Here is a 24,020-nt window from a genome sequence, read left to right on the forward strand (position 1 = left end):
TTCCAGACACCACTCTGACCATTTACTCACCCTAGCAGAGCTGGTTATGCTGTTTATGTTATCTAAAGTGTTGCTGACTGCTCGTTCATAAATTCCTCAGTTATTCTGCGCTATGGCACACTCAGACAAGAGTGCTCTGAAATTGGAGTAGATAGCCAGAGCGAGTTTACGAACGCAAGAGATATGCTAACTGGAGCCGTTCAAGCTCAGCCTAGCTAACTCGCAAAGCGATTCACATTTCATGCTTGCTTACCAAATGACACCTGCATCCCTAACCACAAAAAAACGATGCGGGGGGGAAAAGTCACGAAAAAAATTCTAGCCCAATGACCACTCAAAACCCTCCCAAAAGGCCTGAAGAGTAGCAAATACATTTTTTTCAGCAAGAGAGGAGTTGCCATATCTATACAATAAAACATTTCCCCATATTGTTATTGAGCCAATTAAGGAATATCATAATGACGTTAGAACAAAATTTGAATGTGGCAAGAGAAAAGAACTCGCCAGAATTGATCAATGGATGTCGATTTAACTCGTTTGACAGCTGGGATTAAGCAATAACGCACAAGGGGGTTTGGTATATGGCCACGGGCTGTTCTTATGCAACGCAGAGCCGTTAGCCGCTATATAACCACCAATGTTTTGTCTTACCCGTGGTATATGGTCTGATATACCACGGCTTTCAGGGCTCAAACCAGGTTTCTAATTGTAATTATAAACTGGGTGGTTTGAGCCCTGAATTCTGATTGGCTGAAAGCCATGGTATATCAGACTGAATACCACGGGTATGACATAACATTTATTTTTACTGTTCTAATTACGTTGGTAACCAGTTTAATAGCAATAAGGCTCCTCTGGAGTTTGTGATATATGGCCAATATACCACGGCTGTGTCCAGGCACGCCAACAGAAGCAAATGTATAATTCTCTACATTTAGCTTGTCAGTTTCATTGAGAACTTTCCCCCGTAAAAAGAACCACGTGAGGGCGTTCCATAACTTCCATTTCAAATTTCCACCCGGGCAGCCCCTGAGACCCAAGAACTGAGCATGCATAAAGCACTTCACTTGATACCGTTGTCTTTAAGCAGTCAACATTGGAATGCAGTTTAAACCACCTCGGAGCGAATATATGAAGTGCGCCCAGTCTTTTTCCAGTGCTTTGTGTGCATTATTTCTTGATTTGCATCAGTTCTAGGGCATTAATGTTTATGGAAAAAGGTGTTTCCATAGCCTACCTACAACTGGTAAAAAGTTGCCACAACGAGCTCGCTCTCCTCTTGCTCACGTGACTCAGCCAATAACTCCAGTGCTCTCAACACACACACTCCTCTGGTCCTCCCTACCACTCACTCAGCAACAGCCTGCCTCACTGCCTGACCGTCAGCAGCAGGTCTCAGGAAAAAATATTTTTTAAGAGAAAAGCCATGGCAGCCGCAGTGCAACTTAGCCCAAAAACCCACAACAAATACATTTTCACCCACAACATCGTTTTCAAAGTGGCGGTAAAACTGCAAACATGGCAACAATGGGTCACTCACCCACTCCTCCAATGGCATGACATCTTCCCAATGGTAGGCTCCGTGTTTTTAGCTTGCTAAATAAATAGATACTCTAGCCTATTAGCCACGTTATGACTGACTTCTGATCATTGCTAGTTTGATTGTATTGACATTCCCAGCCTTAGTTATTTTTGTCCAAAATATTGAGTCATTGAAACTAAAACAGTGCATCCTGATTGGGTGGATGCAGCAAACTATAGTGTAGCAGGCCAGCTGTGATTTACAATCTGATAGCAATATTTCTGGTATTGGTGAATTATATTGAACTGCATCCAGCTATTCTGCCAACAATGGCTTACTGTACGTCATGGAATTTTAAGTCATAAACCTTTATGAAGTTGTCTGTTTCATATCTGAAAAGTAGTTAAAACGCTGCCAATTCCACACTAATAACAGATTGTAATAAGTACAGAATAAAATTACACTAAAACCAGGGTCCTAATACCGGTAGTCCAAAGTTCTTAGTTAACACCTTTTTGGGACTTACACAATATTAATTGTCTAATGCAAGACTGCTGTGCAAATTGGATAAAATTCATTTAAACATGATTGTACTTTTTTTTTTTTTTTTTTTTTTTAAATCATTTGCATGACACATTCTAACACATATGACAAGGAATTGTTCTCAGGGGGGAAAATGGAGTACTAATTTCCAAGAGGGGAAGTCATACAAATGCGGTTGAGACTACAGTGTACTCACTCTGTGCACTTCAGGGAGGCTGGAACCAGTTCTGAAGACAAACAGCATTCATTCTCTAAGAACACAGTCCGTATAATTAGTTCCATCCCCCTTTCCTTGTCACAGCAGCAGCGTGCAGTATTCCCCCCTCCATCCAGAGGGGGGCAGTCAATGTCTGGAACGTTACTAGTCGCGGCGTATCAACATCAGCCCTCCAACTGCCACTGCTGGGACTGAGAGCCATCACAGATCGCCATGGCAACGTATCCCTTGGGGCTGATTGTGTCGACCACGGCCAGGCATTGGCCCACTGAGACTTGATATAGCCGGTTGCTCTTCTGGAGATGGTTGGAGAAAGAGGGGGCCATGTGTTACATAGAGAATGGAGGGAGAGCCATTGGAGACTTTATATAAGGATTTTCTACTGATTCCAACACAGCATTACTGTACCTAATAAAAAGGTTAGCCCAGAGCCAACTGGTGGTGGTCGAGTAGAAGTTGCCCTTCTTGCCATCATCATGATGCCCCGTGGTACCAGCCAGTATAAAAACCACAGTAATACTGTAGTATTAGTACTGGTCTGGTGGTGGTAGCAGTCATTACTATAGTCTTATCTGTCTATACAGATATGGGGACAATTTGATTCAGCAACAGTGTGGTTGAGTGAGGGCAGGGGGTCTAGTTAACTCACCCCCAGGGTCCACTGCTGGGAGCCTCCTGAGCCGTGACACTTCATGAGACGGGGCGGGTCAGACGAGCGGATTTCGGACATGTCCAGACACAGCAGGCCAGTCAGGATCAACTCGTGCTCCTCATCATAGGCCCACTCCTAAGGGAGGGAGGGGCAGAAAAAGTGGGTGAGTGAAAAAGAAAGGCCGATGGATTATCTAGTGTACAGTTAAAATTCTATACTGTACAGCGCCTAAAAAAAGTATTCACCCGCATTTTGTTGCATTACAGCCCAAATTTAGATTGTGTAGGCCAGTGACACACACAAAATCCCATGTCAAAGTGGAATTATATTTTTCAAAATGTTAACCAAAACTATTCAACCCCTTTGTTAGCCTAAAAAAGCCTAGGAGTAAACATTTGATTAACAAGTTGCATGGACTCACTGTGTGCAATAATAGTGTTGAGTATAATTTCTTAATGACTACCTCATTTCTGTACCCCACCCATACAATTATCTGTAAGGTCCCTCAGTGAATTTCAAACACAGATTCAACCACAAAGACCAGGGAGGTTTTCCAATGCCTCGCAAAGAAGGGCGCCTATACAAAAAAATAATAATCTACTCCATATTTTCAAGCATAGGCAAAATCTTAGGGGAAAACCTGGTTCAGTCTGCTTTCCACCAGACACTGGGAGATTAATTCACCTTTCACAGCAGAACAATAACCTTAAAAACAAGGCCAAATCTACAGTTGAAGTCGGCAGTTTACATACACTTAGGTTGGAGTCATTAAAAGTCATTTTTCAACCACTCCACAAATTTCTTGTTAACAAACTATAGTTTTGGCAAGTCTTTGTGCATGACACAAGTCATTTTTCCAACAATTGTTTACAGACAGATTAATTCACTGTATTCCAGTGGGTCACAAGTTGACTGTGCCTTTAACTTCTTATGGCTGCAGGGGCAGTATTGAGTAGCTTGGATGAAAGGTGTACAGAGGTGCCGATAGTAAACTGCCTGCTCCTCAGTCCCAGTTGCTAATATATGCATATTTATTATTCGTATTGGATAGAAAACACTCTGAAGTTTCTAAAACTGTTTGAATTATGTCTGTGAAAAACCTGAGAAGTTCCACTTCCTGTTTGAATTTTTTCTGAGGTGGCAGATATTCAACCAAGCTCTCATTGAAATTACAGCGAGATATTGATGAGTTTTCACTTCCTACGGCTTCCACTAGATGTCAACAGTCAATAGAACTTTGTCTGATGACTAATGTGAAGGGGGGCCGAAGGAGACAGGAATTAGTCAGGTCTGCCACGAGCTGACCATGCGTTCACATATGAGGAGGACCTCCGTTCCACTGCTCTTCTGAAGTCAATCTAATTCTCCGGTTGGAACGTTATTCAAGATGTATGTTAACAACATTCTAAAGATTGATTCAGTACATCGTTTGACATGTTTCTACTGACTGTTACGGAACTTTTGGACATTGTCACGTTATAGTGGACGCGATTTGTGACTTTGGAATTGTTTACCAAAAGCGCTAACCAAAGTAGCTAATTGGACATAAATAACGGACATTATCGAACAAATCAAGCATTTATTGTGGACCTGGGATTCCTAGGACTGCATTCTGATGAAGTTCATCAAAGGTAAGGAAACATTTATGATGTATTTTCTGGTTTCTGTTGACCCCAACATGGCGGCTAATTTGGCTATTGTTCTGAGCTCCGTCTCAGATTATTGCATGATTTGCTTGAGTATTTCTGTTGAAACGATGTGGCTATGCAAAATCACTTGATGTTTTTGGAACTAGTGAATGTAACGCGCCAATGTAAACTCAGATTTTTTGTTATAAATATGAACTTTATCAAACAAAACATGCATGTATTGTGTAACATGAAGCCCTATGTGTCATCTGATGAAGATAATCAAAGGTTAGTGATTCATTTTATCTCTTTCTGCTTTTTCTGACTGCTATCTTTCGCTGGAAAAATGGCTGTGCTTATTGTGGTTTGATGGTGACCTAACAATCGTTTGTAGTGCTTTCGCTGAAAAGCATATTTGAAATCGGACACTTTGGTGGGATTAACAACAAGATTACCTTTAAAATGATATAAGACACATGAATGTTTGAGGAATTTTAATTATGATATTTCTGTTTGAATTTGGCGCCCTGCACTTTCACTGGCTGTTATCATATCGATCCCGGTAGCGGGATGCAGCCATAAGAAGTTAAACAGCTTGTAAAATTCCAGAAAATGATGTCATGGCTTTAGAAGCTTCTGATAGGCTAATTGACATCATTTGAGTCAATTGGAGGTGTACCTGTGGATGTTTTTCAAGGCCTTCCTTCAAACTCAGTGCCATTTGCTTGACATCATGGAAAAATCAAAAGAAATCAGCCAAGACCTCAGAAAGAAAATGGTAGACCTCCACGGGTCTGGTTCATCCTTGGGAGCAATTGCCAAACGCCTGTAGGTACCACGTTCATCTATACAAACAAAAGTACGCAAGTATAAACACCATGGGACCACACAGCCATCATACCGCTCAGGAAGGAGACGCGTTCTGTCTCCTAGAGATGAACGTACTTTGGTGCGAAAAGTGCAAATCAATCCCAGAACAACAGCAAAGGACCTTGTGAAGATGCTGGAGGAAACAGATACAAAAGCATCTATATCCACACTAAAACGAGTCCTATATCAACATAACCTGAAAGGCCGCTCAGCAAGGAAGGCGGCACTGCTCCAAAACCGCCATAAAAAGCCAGACTATGGTTTGCAACTGCACATGGGGACAAATATTGTACTTTTTGGAGAAATGTGATGAAACAAAAATAGAACTGTTTGGCCATAATGACCAATATGGCCAATATGTTTGGAGAAAAAAGGGGGAGGCTTGCAAGCTGAAGAACACCATCCCAGCTGTGAAGCACGGGTTGGCAGCATCATATTGTGGGCTTTGCTGCAGGAGGGACTGGTGCACTTCACAAAATAGATGGCATCATGAGAAAGAAAATTGTGGATATATTGAAGCAACATCTCAAGACATCAGTCAGGAAGTTAAAGCTTAGTCGCAAATGGGTCTTCCAAATGGACAATGACCCCAAGCATACTTCCAAAGTTGTGGCAAAATGGCTTAACGACAACAAAGTCAAGGTATTGGAGTGGCCATCACAAAGCCCGGACCTCAATCCTGAAGAAAATGTGTGGGCAGTACTGAAAAAGTGTGTGCGAGCAAGGAGGCCTACAAACATGACGCAGTTACACCAGCTCTGTTAGGGGGAATGGGCCAAAAATCACCCAACTTATTGTGGAAGGCTACCCGAAACGTTTGACCCAAGTGAAACAATGTAAAGGCAATGTTACCAAATACTAATTGAGTGCATGTAAACTTCTGACCCACTGGGAATGTGATGAAATAAATAAATCATTCTCTACTATTATTCTGACATTTCACATTCTTAAAATGAAGTGTTGATCCTAACTGACCTAAGACAGGGAATTTTCACTAGGATTTCAATGTCAGGAATTGTGAAAAACTGAGTTTAAATGTATTTGGCATATGTAAACTTCCGACTACCAAAAAGAGCTGTTCCTGAATTACAGTTTTGACTGATCTGTATGAAAATCTATGGGAAAACCTGCAAATGGCAGTCTAGCGATGATCAACTTGACAGAGCTTGAAGAATTTAAAATAGAGAATGTGCAAATATTGTACAATCCAGGTTTACCCAGATAGACTCCGCTGTTATCGCTGCCAAAAGTGCTTCTACATAAACTCAGCAAAAGAAAATGTCCTCACTGTCAGCTGTTTATTTTCAGCAAACTTAACATGTGTAAATATTTGTATGAACATAATTCAAGACAAACTGAACAAGTTCCACAGACAAGTGACTAACAGAAATGGAATAATGTGTCCCTGAACAAAGGGGGGGGGGGGGGGATCAAAAGTAACAGTCAGTATCTGTTGTGGCCACCAGTTGCATTAAGTACTGCATCTCCTCCTCATGGACTGCACCAGATTTATCAGTTTTGCTGTGAGATGTTACCCCACTCTTCCACCAAGGCACCTGCAAGTTCCCGGACATTTCTGGGGGGAATGGCCCTAGCCCTCACCCTCCGATCCAACAGGTCCCAGACGTGCTCAATGGGATTGAGATCTGAGCTCTTAGCTGACCATGGCAGAACACTGACATTCCTGTCTTGCAGGAAATCACGCACAGAACGAGCAGTATAGCTGGTGGCATTGTCATGCTGGAGAGGTACTAAATGAGGGAGGATGATGTCTTCCCTGTAACGCACAACGTTGAGATTGCCTGCAATGACAACAAGCGCAGTCCGATGATGCTATGACGGACCCTCCACCTCCAAGTCAATCCCACTCCAGAGTACAGGCCTCGGTGTAACGCTCATTCCTTCGACGATAAACGCTAATCCGACAATCACCCCTGGTGAGACAAAACCGCGACTCGTCCGTGAAGAGCACTTTTTGCCAGTCCTGTCTGGTCCAGCGACGATGGGTTTGTGCCCATAGGCAACATTGTTGCCGGTGATGTCTGGTGAGGACCTGCCTTACAACAGGCCTACAAGCCCTCAGTCCAGCCTCTCTCATCCTATTGCGGACAGTCTGAGCACTGATGGAGGGATTGTGCATTCCTGGTGTAACTCGGGCAGTTGTTGTTGCCATCCTGTACCTGTCCCGCAGGTGTGATGTTCGGCTGTACCGATCATGTGCAGGTGATTTATTTATTTATTTTTTAACATTTTTATTTATTTATTACAAAAAACACAAGGGGTAACATTAAAGTATTAGAACATGAAGGACAAACAATACAGCATCAAGACACTATCAAACATGCATCAGTCTTTCCGCAACAGAGCCATCCTTATGTGTGAGAGTGCGTGTGCATGATAGTGATATAAAATGTCAGTTTCCTTTTTCATGATCACAACCTTGTGAAACCCAAACCCTCCAAGATCCCCCCCACAGTTCACCAATAGCTGTCCCTCAACCATTCAAGACCCCTTCCACAGCCCCCCCCCCCGGAAGAAAAAAATGAAAGACTAAAATTAATTCCATTCCCCACCCCCAAGAACCCCCCAATGCACCAACAACCAAGAGAATGAACTAAAGAGAAAAAAGGAAAAGACAGAAGAACACAACAAACAACAATGCAAAAACATAATAAAAAATTATAATAATAAAAAAAAAAAAGGACATCAAGGACAACTGAAATCATAACAGCAATGCCTACTTTATATGTTTGTGTGCATGTCTGGCACTATTACATGAATGTGTGTGTTCTTATTTGTGTTTATTTGAATGAGAGGGTATGTATATGCATGTGTACAAACACCTGCATGGCATCGGCATTAGTTGTAAAAACACTGCCACTTAGTGTCATTCAAATGTACTTTTTTTCCCTTTATCTTTTGACCATCCTCTCTCTCACACAGCAACTCCACTCCCACTTGTCTCCAATTGCACATACCACCCCTCAGCCCATCCCATCTATCTCTGCTGGCCACCCACTTCGTGATTCTACGCAACACATATCTTTCAACTATGCTATGATGTTTAACATACAATTTCAATCTATCTAATCGAATAGAATCTACAGATTAAGTGTTTTAGATAAATACTTTTACTAAGAGTATTAGTATATTAGTAATTGACTGACCCGGTCTCTCCAAATCTCCTAACAGTACTATTTCTAGGGTCAATTTTAGATCAATGCTATGCATTTTCAGCCATTCCTGAACCTGAGACCAGAAACAGGCTACCTGAGGGCAATACCAAAATAAAATGGTCTATTGATTCTGTATCCTCACAACAAAATCTGCAGAGCTTAGATGATTTTATGCCACAAGAATTCTATATAATAATTTTAGCTGAAAAGAACGAAGTCTTCAATCTTGCATTGTTTTATATATCAACTCATACACCCTGTACCATGGAATCGGTACATCAAAAATCTCTTCCCAACTATTTTGCAATCTGTATGGCACAGTTGTCAACATCCTGGTCCTCAAATGAAACTGGTATACTTTACTATTTATGCTATTTTTATTCCTCCGCCAGTTTTGATCCTTTATATTGGGCAGACAGACCAGTTCCCTACCTCCTCCCGCTGCCACCCGCCTCCTCCATTTTTGGGGCAATGTTGTAATCAATTGGTTGTACTCTTGGATTGAGCAGACCTTCCCGTACAATTCTGATAACTCCATGACTCTACCATTACAATTTACAATACCATTTAAGAACAAAATACCCTTTTCAAACATCTTTCCCATAAATACAGGTATTTTATCAACCAGCACATTTGAGTTAAGCCATAATATTTGTTCTATCTTTTCAGGGTGATGAAATTGAAATTGTAGCCAGCTCTGCAATGCTTGTTCGAAAAAAGTATCATTTTCAATTAATCGAAAATGAGACATGGCAATCTGCACAAAGGCAAAAAAACAATTTTTAAACAATGGATGCGCTTTTCTTATTAATCTACTTGAGAACCATTTAGGTTTCAAATAAAACTTTTGAATGAGTTAAGCTTTTAGAGAGGTTTAGTACTTTTATATTTAATAATCTCAACCCACCCAGTTCATATTCATTATATAGATAGGCTCGTTTTATTTTGTCTGGTTTAGCGTCCCAGATAAAGCAAAATATTTTTTGCTCATATGATTTGAAAAACAAATCATCAGGAGTAGGCAGTGCCATAAGTAAGTGAGTAAACAGATATGACTAAGGATTAATCAGGGCAATTTTTCCATAAATAGACAGGTATTTAACTCTCCTTGGTTGCAGGATCTTGTCTATTTTTACAAGTTTTCTATTGAAATTCATTGTGGAGAGCTTATTTATATATTTTGTGATATGAATACCAAGTATGTCTACTTCACCATCAGCCCATTTATAGGTAAACTGCAAGGTAATGTAAAAGTTGTATTTTTTTTTTTTTTTTTACTTCTTATGGCTGCAATCCCGTCACCGGGATGATATGATAACAGCTAGTGACAGTGCATGGCGCCAAATTCAAAAAACAGAAATCTCATAATTAAAATTCCTCAGACATAGATTTGTCTTAAATCATTTTAAAGGTAATCTTGTTGTTAATCCCACCAAAGTGTCCGATTTCAAATAGGCTTTTCAGCGAAAGCACTACAAACGATTATGTTAGGTCACCACAAAACCACAATAAGCACAGCCATTTTTCCAGCGAAAGATAGCTTTCACAAAAAAACAGAAAGAGATAAAATTAATCACTAACCTTTGATTATCTTCATCAGATGACACTCATAGGACTTCATGTTATACAATACATGCCTGTTTTGTTTGATAAAGTTCATATTTATATAAAAAAATCTGAGTTTACATTGGCGCGTTAGATTCACTAGTTGCAAAAACATCAAGTGATTCAACAGAAATACTCATCATAAATGTAGATGATAATACAAGTTATACACATGGAATTATAGATATACCTCTCCTTAATGCAACCGCTGTGTCAGATTTTTTTTTTTTAATTACGGAAAAATAAACCATGCAATAATCTGAGACGGAGCTCAGAACAATAGCCAAATTAGCCGCCATGTGGGGGTCAACAGAAACCAGAAAATACATGATAAATGTTTCCTTACCTTTGATGAACTTCATCAGAATGCAGTCCTAGGAATCCCAGGTCCACAATAAATGCTTGATTTGTTCGATAATGTCCGTTATTTATGTCCAATTAGCTACGTTCGAATTGTTTACCAAACTCCCTAATCAAAGTCTCAAAGCGCGTCCACTATAACGTGACGAAATGTCCAAAAGTTCCATTACAGTCAGTAGAAACATGTCAAACGATGTACTGAATCAATTTTTAGAATGTTGTTAACATACATCTTGAATAACGTTCCAACCGGAGAATTACATCGACTTCAATTGACCGATGGAACGGAGCTCACTCTCACGTGAACGCGCCAGTTCAATGCGTGGGCACCTCATGGAAGTGATTACTCATTCCTGTCTCCTTCAGCCCCCCTTCACATAAGAGAGTCATCAGACTAAGTTCTATTGACATCTAGTGGAAGCCGTAGGAAGTGAAAACCCATCCATATCTCTCTGTATTTTCAATGAGACCCCCAGAAAATATCCAAACAGGAAGTGGAACTTCTCAGGTTTTTGCCTGCCATATGAGTTCTGTTATACTCACAGACTTAATTCAAACAGTTTTAGAAACTTCAGAGTGTTTTCTGTCTATAATATAATATGCATATATTAGCAACTATGACATAGGAGCAGGCCGTTTACTCTGTGCACCTTTCATCCAAGCTACTCAATACTGCCCCTTCAGCCATAAGACGTTTTTTAAGGATCCAATACGTAATATTGTACACTTATCATAATTAGGTTTTAGTCCAGAGAGTACAGAAAAGTTATCTAGATCTTTAATGAGACATTGCAGGGATGTAGCTTGCGGACTTAACATAAAACTTGAGTCATCGGCATACATGGACGCCTTGGATTTCTAATCCTCTAATGTTGTTATTGGATCTGATTTGAATAGCTAGCATTTCGATGGCCATACCGAATAGATATGGTGACAGCGGACACCCTTTTTTAACTCCTCTTGACAATTCAAAACTCTCTGTAGAGAGTAGCCATTATTTACTACTTTACACCTGGGGTCGCTATACAAAATTTTTACCCATATTGAAAAAATCCAGGCATTTATAAATAAAATCCTGTATTACTTGATCAAATGCCTTTTCAAAATCCGCTATAAATACCATTCCTGGCTTCTTATATGTTTCATGATGTTCTATTATTTCTAGTAGTTGTTGTATATTTATCTCCAATGTATCGTCCATGTAAAACACCTGTCGGATCAGGATGAACAATACCTGGTAAAAACCCTTTTAATTCTGAGTGCTATGCATTTTGCATCACAACATTGAATTGTAAGGGGCCTCCAGTTTTTTAGATCGGATCTTTATATGTACCTGACAGACTACCATTTCTATAGGAGTAGTTAAAACAATCTAACAATGGAGCTTTTAGTAGATCAAAAAATACTAGCCCTGGGGTTTTTCCAGACTGAAAGGATTTAATAGCCTCAAAAAGTTATTCCTCTAAATTTGGCCTTCACACTGATCTTTCTGTACATTTGTTCATTTTCTATTATTTGTATATTATTTGGAAAGAATTCCTTACCGTAATCTTCATTCAGTGGGAGAGGATAAGAAAATAATTAGCTTCCTCTTTTAAAATATAATTCGGAGAATCATAGATGACTCAGTCTTCAGTAACGAGTTTCTGCAAATTCTTTTTGTTAGCATTCCTGTATTGGAGATTCAGGAAGAATTTTGTGCATTTTTCTCCATATTCCATCCAGTTTGCTTTATTTTTGTAATAGATTATATTAGTGCTTTATTTTTGTAATAGATTAAATTAGATCTTTCTTGAATAAGTTCCTCAAGTTCTTTTTGTTTTCCTCTAACTTATTTTGTATCTCTGTAGTATCATTTTTATTGCTATCTACCTGTACTATTAGTTCATGGATTTCCCTTGTTAGTCTTGTTACTTTATCCAGATACTGCTTTTTATTATTGATGAATATTGAATTGAATGACCCCTGAAGGTACATTTAAAGGTATCCCAAACAATAAGGGGATTTGCTGAGTTATTTTGTCTTAGCTAAAAATAAGTTGTCCTCCAGTAAACTTTAATTCAATTTCCAATATCTCCGTCCACGTGGAAAATCTAGAAGTTATGTGAATGCCAATTAGATGATGATCCGATCGCATTCTGTCTCCTATTAAAACTTTTTTAACCTTTGATGCAAGAGAGAAAGAGACAAGAAAGTAGTCAAGATGACTAGCTTGATTAAGTCTCATGTTTCTACTGACTGTTATGGAACTTTTTGACATTTCGTCTGCTTTTAGTGAACGCGCTTCGTGACTTTGGATTTGTTTACCAAACACGCTAACAAAAATAGCTATTTGGACATAAATGATGGACATTACCGAACAAAACAAACATTTATTGTGGAAGTGGGAGTCCTGGGAGTGCATTCCGACGAAGATCAGCGAAGATTTATAATGCTATTTATGATTTTTGTTGACTCCACAATTTGGCGGGTAACTGTATGGCTTCCTTTTGTGGCTGAACGCTCTTTTCAGATGATTGAATATTGTGCTTTTGCCGTAAAGTTTTTTTTTAAATCTGACACAGCGGTTGCATTAAGGACGAAATTATCTTTAATTCTATGTAAAACATGTATCTTTCATCAAAGTTTATGATGAGTATTTCTGTTATTTGATGTGGCTCTCTGCAATTTCTCCGGATATTTTGGAGGCATTTCTGAACATGGCGCCAATGTAAACTGAGGTTTTTGGAACTTTATCGAACAAAACATATATGTATTGTGTAACATGAAGTCCTATGAGTGTCATCTGATGAAGATCATCAAAGGTTAGTGATTCATTTTATCTCTATTTCTGCTTTTTGTGACTCCTGTCTTTGGCTGGAAAAATGGCTGTTTTTCTGTGATTTTGCGGTGACCTAACAATCGTTTGTGGTGCTTTCGCTGTAAAGCCTTTTTGAAAGTCGGACACTGTGGTGGGATTAACAAGAAGTGTATCTTTAAAATGGTGTGAAATACTTGTATGCTTGATGAATTTTAATTATGAGATTTCTGTTGTTTGAATTTGGCGCCCTGCACTTTCACTGGCTGTTGTCATATCGATCCCGTTAACGGGATTGCAGCCCTAAGAAGTTTTAACTTCTTATGGCTGCAGCCCGACACCGGTACACTTATGACAACAGCCAGCTCAAAGTGCAGGGCGCGAAATTCAAAAGATATATTTTTTTAAATATTTAACTTTCACACATTAACAAGTCCAATACAGCATATGAAAGGTACACATCTTGTGAATCCAGCCAACATGTCCGATTTTTAAAATGTTTTACAGGGAAGACACAATATGTAAATCTATTAGCTAACCACGTTAGCAAAAGACACCACTTTTTTTACTCCATCAGTTTTTTACTCCATCAGTAGCTATCACAAATTCGACCAAATAAAGATATAAATAGCCACTAACCAAGAAACAACTTCATCAGATGACAGTCTGATAACATATTTATTGTATAGCATATGTTTTGTTAGAAAAATTTGCATATTTCAGGTATAAATCATAGTTTACCATTGCAGCCACCATCACAAATCTCACCAAAGCGACTAGAATAACTACAGAAAGCAACGTGTATTACCTAATTACTCATCATAAAACATTTCTTAAAAATACACAGCGTACAGCAATTGAAAGACACAGATCTTGTGAATCCAGACAATATTTCAGATTTTCTAAGTGTTTTACAGCGAAAACACAATATAGCGTTATATTAGCCTAGCACATGTGCAAACATCACCCCAGCATTGATTCAAGGCAAAAAGAGCGATAACGTATAAACCACCAAAATATATTAATTTTTTCACTAACCTTCTCAGAATTCTTCAGATGACAGTCCTGTAACATCATATTACACAATGCATATAGAGTTTGTTCGAAAATGTGCATATTTAGCGGCACAAATCGTGCTTATACAATGACAATAGTGTCCAAATACTCAAGCAATCTGTCCGGCGCCATCTTGGAAAGGCGCCTATTCTTATCGAAAACTATTCATAAACTTGACAAAAAAAAATACAGGTTGGACAGCAATTGAAAGACAAATTAGTTCTTAATGCAATCGCTGAATTACATTTTTAAAATTAACGTTACTGCGCAATACCGGGTGCGATAAAGCAAGGCTACACTGCAAGTAATGGTGTCTTATGCATTTGACTTTTTTCAACAGAACAATGAATTATCAGCATAAATAGTTCTTACTTTTTGATGACCTCCCATCAGAATCTTGGGATAGGTGTCCTTTGTCCAAAATAATCGTTGCTAGGTTGTAGAATGTCGTCTTCCACGTTGCAATTAGCAGTAAACATTAGCCATGTGGGCCAGAGATACCCAACTTCCTACAGCGCCAAGAAAATAAATACCCGAAAATCGCAATATACTGACATAAACTGATATAATTCGGTTCAAAATAACAAGATTGATGTCTTTAAAGCCTATATCGAATAAAAACAGAGCCGGATATAACTAGAAGCTAAAACGGGAGCTTCTAAAACGACATGCCAAGGTCCTCAGTGCGTCAGCGCGAAGAAGCAAACGGAGGGACACATCGATTCCAATCAATTTAGACTTTCTGATCTGCGTAGAGACTCCATTTCAAGGCCCTCTATTCGCTGACACCCAGGGGAAAGCGTATGCAGTGCATCTCAACCAATAGAAGACAGGCAAAGTTATACACAGGTCTGAGAACAGGTTGGAAAAATCTGCATTCTCAACTCCACATAGGGAAATTGCTCTAAGTCCAGTTCTGTTTCACGCACAGACATAATTCAAATGGTTTTAGAAACTAGAGAGTGTTTTCTATCCAATAGTAATAATAATATGCATATTGTAGGAGCAAGAATTGAGTACGAGGCCGTTTGAAATGGGCACCTTTTATCTGGCTACTCAATACTCCCCCTACAGCCCAAACAGGTTAAGGGCACAGTGATGATAGTTTGTATAGTCATTACCTTTACGGTCCATTGAGGTACTTAAAACTGTGTTATAGTCTCCTACCATAATGATTAGATCATTTGTTGCCTGTAAGTTCAATAAATTGGTATAAATGTTTTCGAAGAAGTGTGGATCATCCTGATTTGGACCATATAGATGAATGAGCCAAATTTCTTTTTCGTCCACTTTCATATTCAAAAGAACCCACATTCCTTGCGAATCATTCCTGATTATTTGCTCATTCAGATTTGAAATTTTTGTTTATTAATATCATCACACCCTTTGAGTTCCTTTGTCCATGACAGAAAATTATTTCACCACCCCATTCCTTTTTCCATGCAACTTCATCTAAGGATGTAGAGTGAGTTTCCTGTAAACAGTATATGTTATATTCCTTTTCTTTTTTCTATGTTTATTTATTTATTTATTTCACCTTTATTTAACCAGGTAGGCAAATTGAGAACACGTTCTCATTTACAATTGCGACCTGGCCAAGATAAAGCAAAGCAGTTCGACACATACAACAACACATAGTTACACATGGAGTAAAACAAACATACAGTCAATAATACAGTGAAAAATAAGTCTATATACAATGTGAGCAAGTGAGGTGAGATAAGGGAGGTGAAGGCAAACAAAATATATATATAAATTACTTCGCCATGGTGGCGAAGTAAATACAATATAGCAAGTAAAAAACACTGGAATGGTTGGTTTGCAGTGGAAGAAAGTGCAAAGTAGAGATAGAAATAATGGGGTGCAAAGGAGCAAAATAAATGAATAAATACAGTAGGTAAAGAGGTAGTTGTTTGGGCTAAATTATAGATGGGCTATGTACAGGTGCAGTAATCTATGAGCTGCTCTGACAGCTAGTGAGGGAGATAAGTGTTTCCAGTTTCAGAGATTTTTGTAGTTCGTTCCAGTCATTGGCAGCAGAGAACTGGAAGGAGAGGCGGCCAAAGGAAGAATTGGTTTTGGGGGTGACCAGAGAGATATACCTGCTGGAGCGCGTGCTACAGGTAGGTGCTGCTATGGTGACCAGCGAGCTGAGATAAGGGGGGACTTTACCTAGCAGGGTTTTGTAGATGACCTGGAGCCAGTGGGTTTGGCGACGAGTATGAAGCGAGGGCCAGCCAACGAGAGTGTACAGGTCGCAGTGGTGGGTAGTATATGGGGCTTTGGTGACAAAACGGATGGCACTGTGATAGACAGCATCCAATTTATTGAGTAGGGTTTTGGAGGCTATTTTGTAAATGACATCACCGAAGTCGAGGATTGGTAGGATGGTCAGTTTTACAAGGGTATGTTTGGCAGCATGAGTGAAGGATGCTTTGTTGCGGAATAGGAAGCCAATTCTAGATTTAACTTTGGATTGGAGATGTTTGATGTGAGTCTGGAAGGAGAGTTTACAGTCTAACCAGACACCTAGGTATTTGTAGTTGTCCACATATTCTAAGTCAGAGCCGTCCAGAGTAGTGATGTTGGACAGGCGGGCAGGTGCAGGCAGCGATCGGTTGAAGTTGTTTTACTTGTATTTAAGAGCAATTGGAGGCCACGGAAGGAGAGTTATGGCATTGAAGCTCGCCTGGAGGGTTGTTAACACAGTGTCAAAAGAAGGGCCAGAAGTATACAGAATAGTGTCGTCTGCGTAGAGGTGGATCAGAGACTCACCAGCAGCAAGAGCGACATCATTGATGTATACAGAGAAGAGAGTCGGTCCAAGAATTGAACCCTGTGGCCTCCCCATAGAGACTGCCAGAGGTCCGGACAACAGACCCTCCGATTTGACACACTGAACTCGATCAGAGAAGTAGTTGGTGAACCAGGCGAGGCAATCATTAGAGAAACCAAGGCTATCAAGTCTGCCGATGAGGATGTGGTGATTGACAGAGTCAAAAGCCTTGGCCAGGTCAATGAATACGGCTGCACAGTATTGTTTCCTATCGATGGCGGTTAAGATATCGTTTATGACCTTGAGCGTGGCTGAGGTGCACCCATGACCAGCTCTGAAACCAGATTGCATAGCGGAGAAGGTATGGTGGGATTTCGAAGACCTTAGAAAGGCAGGGTAGGATAGATATAGGTCTGTAGCTGTTTGGGTCAAGAGTGTCCCCCCCTTCGAAGAGGGGGATAACCGCAGCTGCTTTCCAATCTTTGGGAATCTCAGACGACACGAAAGAGAGGTTGAAAATGCTAGTAATAGGGGTGGCAACAATTTCAGCAGATAGTTTTAGAAAGAAAGGGTCCAGATTATCTAGCCCGGCTGATTTGTAAGGGTCCAGATTTTGCATCTCTTTCAGAACATCAGCTGACTGGATTTGGGAGAAGGAGAAATTAGGAAGGCTTGGGCGAGTAGCAGAGGGGAGGGCAGTGCTGTTGACCGGGGTAGGGGTAGCCAGGTGGAAAGCATGGCCAGCCGTAGAAAAATGCTTATTGAAATTCTCAATTATAGTGGATTTGTCGGTGGTGACAGTGTTTCCTATCTTCAGTGCAGTTGGAAGCTGGGAGGAGGTGTTCTTATTCTCCATTAGTGTCCCAGAACTTTTTTGAGTTTGTGTTGCAGGAAGCAAATTTCTGCTTGAAAAAGCTAGCCTTGGCTTTTCTAACTGCCTGTGTATATTGGTTTCTAGCTTCCCTGAAAAGTTGCATATCACGGGGGCTGTTCGATGCTAATGCAGAACGCCATAGGATGTTTTTCTGTTGGTTAAGGGCAGTCAGGTCAGGAGAGAACCAAGGGCTATATCTGTTCCTGGTTCTAAATTTCTTGAATGGGGCATGCTTATTCAAGATGGTGAGGAAGGCATTTAAAAAAAATATCCAGGCATCCTCTACTGACGGGATGAGATCAATATCCTTCCAGGATACCTGTGTAAAGACTGATCTTTTTTATAATCTGCCAAACCGTTACAATTATAACTAGCTATACTTATTTCACCCCTTACCATAACTAGATACTATTCTCAGGCTAAATGTACCATAATTAGTGCTTGTAAAGTTACTGCCATCAGAGGTATTATGAAGGTCAAAACTAGAGCTTTCAAATGTCTGATATTTAGAATTCAAGAAATAGGTTCTAGCAATATATTTTTTATTCCCTTGCCTGTTTGCCAATGCCACAGATGTTAGAAAATTGAGACAAATTTGAGTAGGTTGATGTATATGATGTCTGTATAAGAGTAAGACTATAATGTGTGATGTCCAAATAAATAATAACTCTGCCAATTTGCATGTTTGAGTGTCTGTGTGTAACATGTAGTGCGTATAGTCCCGTGTGGCTCAGTTGGTAGAGCATGGCGCTTGCAACGCCAGGGTTGTGGGTTCATTCCCCACGGGGGGACCAGGATGAATATGTATGAACTTTCCAATTTGTAAGTCGCTCTGGATAAGAGCGTCTGCTAAATGACTTAAATGTAAATGTAAATGTAGCCTTAATATTCATAATTGTGATCCATATCGTATCACCATCATAGTTGCATCATAATTACCTTTAACATAATTGAAAAACACATCCCATCATTTCCATAGCAATTGATGTTTCACATGATCATGAAAGAGACCTTGCATTACTCTAGAGACGGCTTCACTACAGTACAAATATATTCTGTACAATATGTTATGCCCCTATTTTGATATCATCCCCTTGCTTGTTGTAAACATTTATAAACTTGTAGACAAATACATAAAAAAGATAGACAAACAATAAACACATTCAATTATAAAACAGTTGGACAATAGAGAGAGGGAGAGAAAAGAAAAGAGAGAGATCAGGTGTGTGTGTAAGTCCGTATGTGTGTGTGTTCATATCCACTTCATAATGTTCAGATATTTTAAACAGTTCCCATACCTTTTTTTTTTCGTAACCTGAAGTCCCTGTAGAATTTAGTACAGCCACGGTGTTATGGAGCTGTCTCGGAATAGCTGTCCATCTATAAAGAGTTTGTCCACAATGATAAAGGCACGCCCATCATCCATCCTTTGTTGTCTTTGTACCGGATACAGTCTCTTACGACGTTCGTTTATCTCCTTTGGAAATTGGTCATTGAGACCGAATTTGGTCCCTTCCTCTGCTTTTGATCAGCTCCTTTTGTTGGTAGTGTTCAAATTTTGCGATGATCGGTCGGGGACCCTTGGTCTTGTCGCTCTGAGCTCCAAGTCTGTGTACTCGGTGGAAAGCCACCTTGTTTACAGTCTCTATAGGAAGCGTCAATGCGGATTTCATAAATTCTCTGATCGCGCCCTCTGGATTATTGGATGCGTCCTCAGGAATACCAGAAAAAAGTGATTTTCACTCATGCTACAACTTTGTATATCTAATAGCGACTCCATCACCCTGTTTTCCCTGAGCAGACAATCCATGTTGGAATCGGGGATTTTTACCTAGGTTGAGAGTGTCTTGTTTTCTCTTTGGAGCTTGAGAATTTCACTCTGGCTGAACTCCAAACTCCCCCTCAGCCCTGCTACCTCCTCACACAACTTTTCCAGTGTTGCATGGATTCCAGTCAGAGCACTAGCCTCTACCTCAATAGTAAGTAAATCGTCCGTGTCTGTAGATGAATCTGTTTTTCTTTTTTTTGCGGGTTAAAGTTATTTTGTGAGGTGGTCGGATCTTTCCACGAAGGAGTATGTTGTTCCTCCATAGCGTAAAGCTGTTGATACTTGTCGATTTCCCTCAGGATCTCCTTGGTATCCAGATTGGTTGCAGTATAGAGCCAGTTGATTTACGAAAAGATAACAATGAGTCTTTCCCACGACGACGACAGGTGTCTGTAGTACAGCCAGCTAGCACTCGCGGGAATCCACGCAACAACAAAAAAAGGAACACAAACTTGTAGTCCTAGCCGTAAAGGATAACCGCGTTGTGGAATCCTTAGTAACAAAACTTTAGTTCGGATTAAAATCGATTTAATGTAAACAACAAACCGAGTGTAGACAGTACAGTGTCCTGTTGAGCGCTCTGATGACGTCTCTCTCCAGAGCTGTGCAGGTGTTGTCACAAGTGGTCTGACACTGCGCTGTCTGTTCTGTCTCCCTGTCTTAGGCGTCTCACAGTACGAACATTGCAATTTATTGCCCTGGCCACATCTGTAGTCCTTATGCCTCCTTTCAGCATGCCCAAAGCACGTTCACGCAGATGAGCAGGGACCCTGGGCATCTTTCTTTTGGTGTTTTTCAGAGTCAGTAGAAAGGCCTCTTTAGTGTCCTAAGTTTTCATAACTGACCTTAATTGCCTTCCTGTTAGTGTCTTAACAACCGTTCCACAGGTGCATGTTCATGAATTATTTATGGCTGTTTATACCCTTTACAATGAAGATCTGTGAAGTTATTTGGATTTTTACAAATTATTTTTGAAAGACAGGGTCCTGAAAAAGGGACGTTTCTTTTTTTGCTGAGTTTAGTATTGTCTCAGGGGGTGTGAATACTTAGGTAAATGAAATCTTTCTGTATTTAATTTGCAAAAATGTATACAAACATTTTCACTTAATATGTGTAGCTGGGCCCGAGAAGCTGTTTTTTTCCCTCTATCTGAAGGCCATTGGACTGTTAAATATCCATCACAAGGCGTCTTCCACCCAGTTATGTAACCCTGTACCTTAGAGGCTGCTGCCCCATAGACTTGCAATCACTTGCCATTTTGATAAATGGACCACTAGTCACTTTAATAATGTTTACATATTTTTGCTTTACTCATTTCATATGTATATACTGTATTTTAGTCTATGCCACTCCGACATTGCTCATCCTAATATTCCTTAATTCCATTATTTAACTTTTAGGTTGTGTATATTGTTAGGTATTACTGCACTGTTGGAGCTGGAAACACAAGCATTTCGCTGCACCCGCAAAAACATCTGCTAAACAATATTTGATTTGCTTTAGATGGGTGAGAAAAATAATATTTAATTCATTTTGAATTAGGGCTGTAATACAACAAAATGTGGAATAAGTCAAGACGGTCAAATGTGGTACAGACCCGAGTGAGGAATGTAAATTAATCTATTACAGAAACACCATAACCTTATGGGAATTTAATAGAAATGTAGATCTTGACTAAATCAGAATAGAAAAATGGCAGAATTTCAACTTTAAATACTCCCAATATTTATGAAAAACAAAACTACTTCCCAATATATAATACTTCATTTTTGGATGTCAACATTTCACTCCTCACTTGTCAGCAGACAATTTCACAAACAACCGTTCACAGCGGAAGTTGTTGACCTCATTGTGTACCCGAAGACTCAGTGCCGCAGAGGGGGAGGGGTTCAAATGGAAAGAGAGAATACAGAAAGCGGTCCGTATGAGGGAGAGAAAGAATGCGTGTCACAGTGCAGAACTGCAGTAGCTTCAGCCTCTGCTGAACTTCTACCCGACACACACACACAGGGAGTGACTCACTCTGCACCATTTTTACACACACAGGAAAGTGGAGGACCTAATGGAACAGTCATTCTCAGTTGAATGTAGAAAAGATGGATGACTCTTCCAGTAAGTGTGCACAAAACTAATCTCTGACCATGAGATCCTGGAGTGAGAGGAGGTACTGGTACAGTTCATGTACATCCAGCTTGAGATACTGAACTTTCACCATGTGGCCAAGGTACACTCTTACAAAAGTAATTGTGTCCAGAAACAGTTGAAATAAGGAAATGAAAGCATACAGTAGGAAGATTAGGGATACGGGGATGAAATGGAACTAATTTCACGTTCACGAACCCTAACAGGCCAGGCTTGTGTTATGGTTCTAACGTCACTGTAGAATATCATAGGCCGACATAATTACTCAGTGTCCCAGTGTCACATAGACCATATGATGGAGACGCGAAGCAGAGTCGAGTACCATGGTGCATTCAAGACAACTGGGAACTCTGAAAAATATGAGGTGAATTCATGTCAGAGCTCTAGAAAGAGACTCGAGTTCCCGAGTTGGACGACCATTTGAAACAATTTTTCAGAGTTCCCAGTTTTGAACACGACATTAGTTTACCTGTTCTAGGTTGTGTGTGTCACAGGCCCTCAGCACCACAGCACCCCCCTTCTGGCTTGGCCTCCCCTGAGCCACCAGACACTTGTCAGCCTGCAGGTTCCGCAGCTGAAGAGAAAATGAGAAGGGAGAGGTCAGAAGGTGAGGTCTCCATCTAGTTGTATTCCAGCTCATGTCCCATGTGGCTCAGTTGGTAGAGCATGGCACATGCAACACCAGGGTTCGATTCCCTAGGAAAATGTATGCACTCACTACTGTATTTATTTAATTTTTTTACCTTTATTTAACTAGGCAAGTCCGTTAAGAACTAATTCTTATTTACAATGACAGCCTAGGAACAATGGGTTAACTGCCTTGTTCAGGGGTAGAACGACAGATTTTTACCTTGTCAGCTCAGGGATTCGATCTAGCAACCTTTCAGTTACTGGCCCAACGATCTAACCACCAGGCTACCTGCCGCCCCAAAACAACACCCACCCACTAGGACTGTAAGTCGCTCTGGATACATTTTTTTATTGTAGCCTGACTCCGCAACTGAGTTTTATTAACGTAATTCCGGAAACGTTACACACAGCTTCAGGCCATGTAAGATCTGATTATCTGCGCAGTGCTACTGCAAAGAATATGACAAGGAACATGCCTATAAACTCAAATAAAAAGACACTGATAAATACCAAGTGAAGTTACGTCCAGAATATGGCACTGAAATGCACTATATACCAACACCCATTCACTAGGGCGGCAGGTAACCTAGTGGTTAAGAGCATTGAACTAATAACCGTAAGGTTGCTGGTTCATATCCCAGAACCAACTAGGTGAAAAATCTGTTGATGTGCCCTTGAGGAAGGCACTTAAAGCCAATTGCTCCTGTAAGTCGCTTGAAACAATTTGGGGATTATCTCAACGCCTTGCACCAACTGCCTCATTGCTAAATTTGCCAATTTCCATAACTCTATATCTTCAGAAACCAAGCATTTTAAGAATTCACCTATGAATGCATGATCTGTCCTTCCAGACTAACTAGAATATGAATGTTCTCTCTGGGAGACTGATGTAGCAGAGCTGTTGGTTGTTTGACTTGCAATACATAACTCTCGTTTTCTATTAGTCTTTTTGAAGCAGGATAACTTATCTATTCCTGAGTTCTGAGCTTCTAAGTGGTGTGTGTCTGTAACCTGGGGACTCCTTAATGACTTGTGCAACACCACATTGCCCCCTGCTGACTGGATATGGCATTTGTTCCATTTCATTCAATAAGTAAAACTTAAAAGGTGCAGTATGTAGTAATGTTGTATTGATTATTTTTGCTTTCCCTCAGTTTTTGAAGATTGTTCAGCTATTTTTGCGTTGCAATCTTAAATGCTTTCTGACCTTATCATATGAACCCCAAGTAACCACGTGCAGGAACGTGGGATATTGTTACCGTTTACAACTTCTGATGACCTCTTGGCCATCAGGAAGCAGCTGCTGTTTATACACATTGAAGGTGCATCACTCACAGTTAACAA

General features: G+C 40.1%; 1 protein-coding gene across 4 annotated transcripts in view; it reads right to left on the bottom strand.

Annotated features, from left to right (window-relative positions):
* Positions 1 to 2,116: 2,116 nt before the first annotated feature.
* Positions 2,117 to 24,020, bottom strand: part of LOC120051008 (polypeptide N-acetylgalactosaminyltransferase 11-like) — a 62,172-nt gene continuing 40,268 nt past the window's right edge. For all 4 annotated transcript variants that reach the window (XM_038997580.1, XM_038997579.1, XM_038997577.1 and 1 more), the window contains exons 10-12: positions 22,516 to 22,620; positions 2,932 to 3,069; positions 2,117 to 2,578 (exon numbers count right to left, since the gene is read on the bottom strand). In XM_038997580.1, the coding sequence (XP_038853508.1) occupies positions 2,447 to 2,578; positions 2,932 to 3,069; positions 22,516 to 22,620 (375 nt within the window). In that variant the 3' untranslated portion in view covers positions 2,117 to 2,446. The remainder of the gene's footprint in view (positions 2,579 to 2,931; positions 3,070 to 22,515; positions 22,621 to 24,020) is intronic.

This window comes from Salvelinus namaycush, chromosome 7 (genome assembly GCF_016432855.1).
Source record: "Salvelinus namaycush isolate Seneca chromosome 7, SaNama_1.0, whole genome shotgun sequence".
NCBI classification, from domain to species: domain Eukaryota; kingdom Metazoa; phylum Chordata; class Actinopteri; order Salmoniformes; family Salmonidae; genus Salvelinus; species Salvelinus namaycush.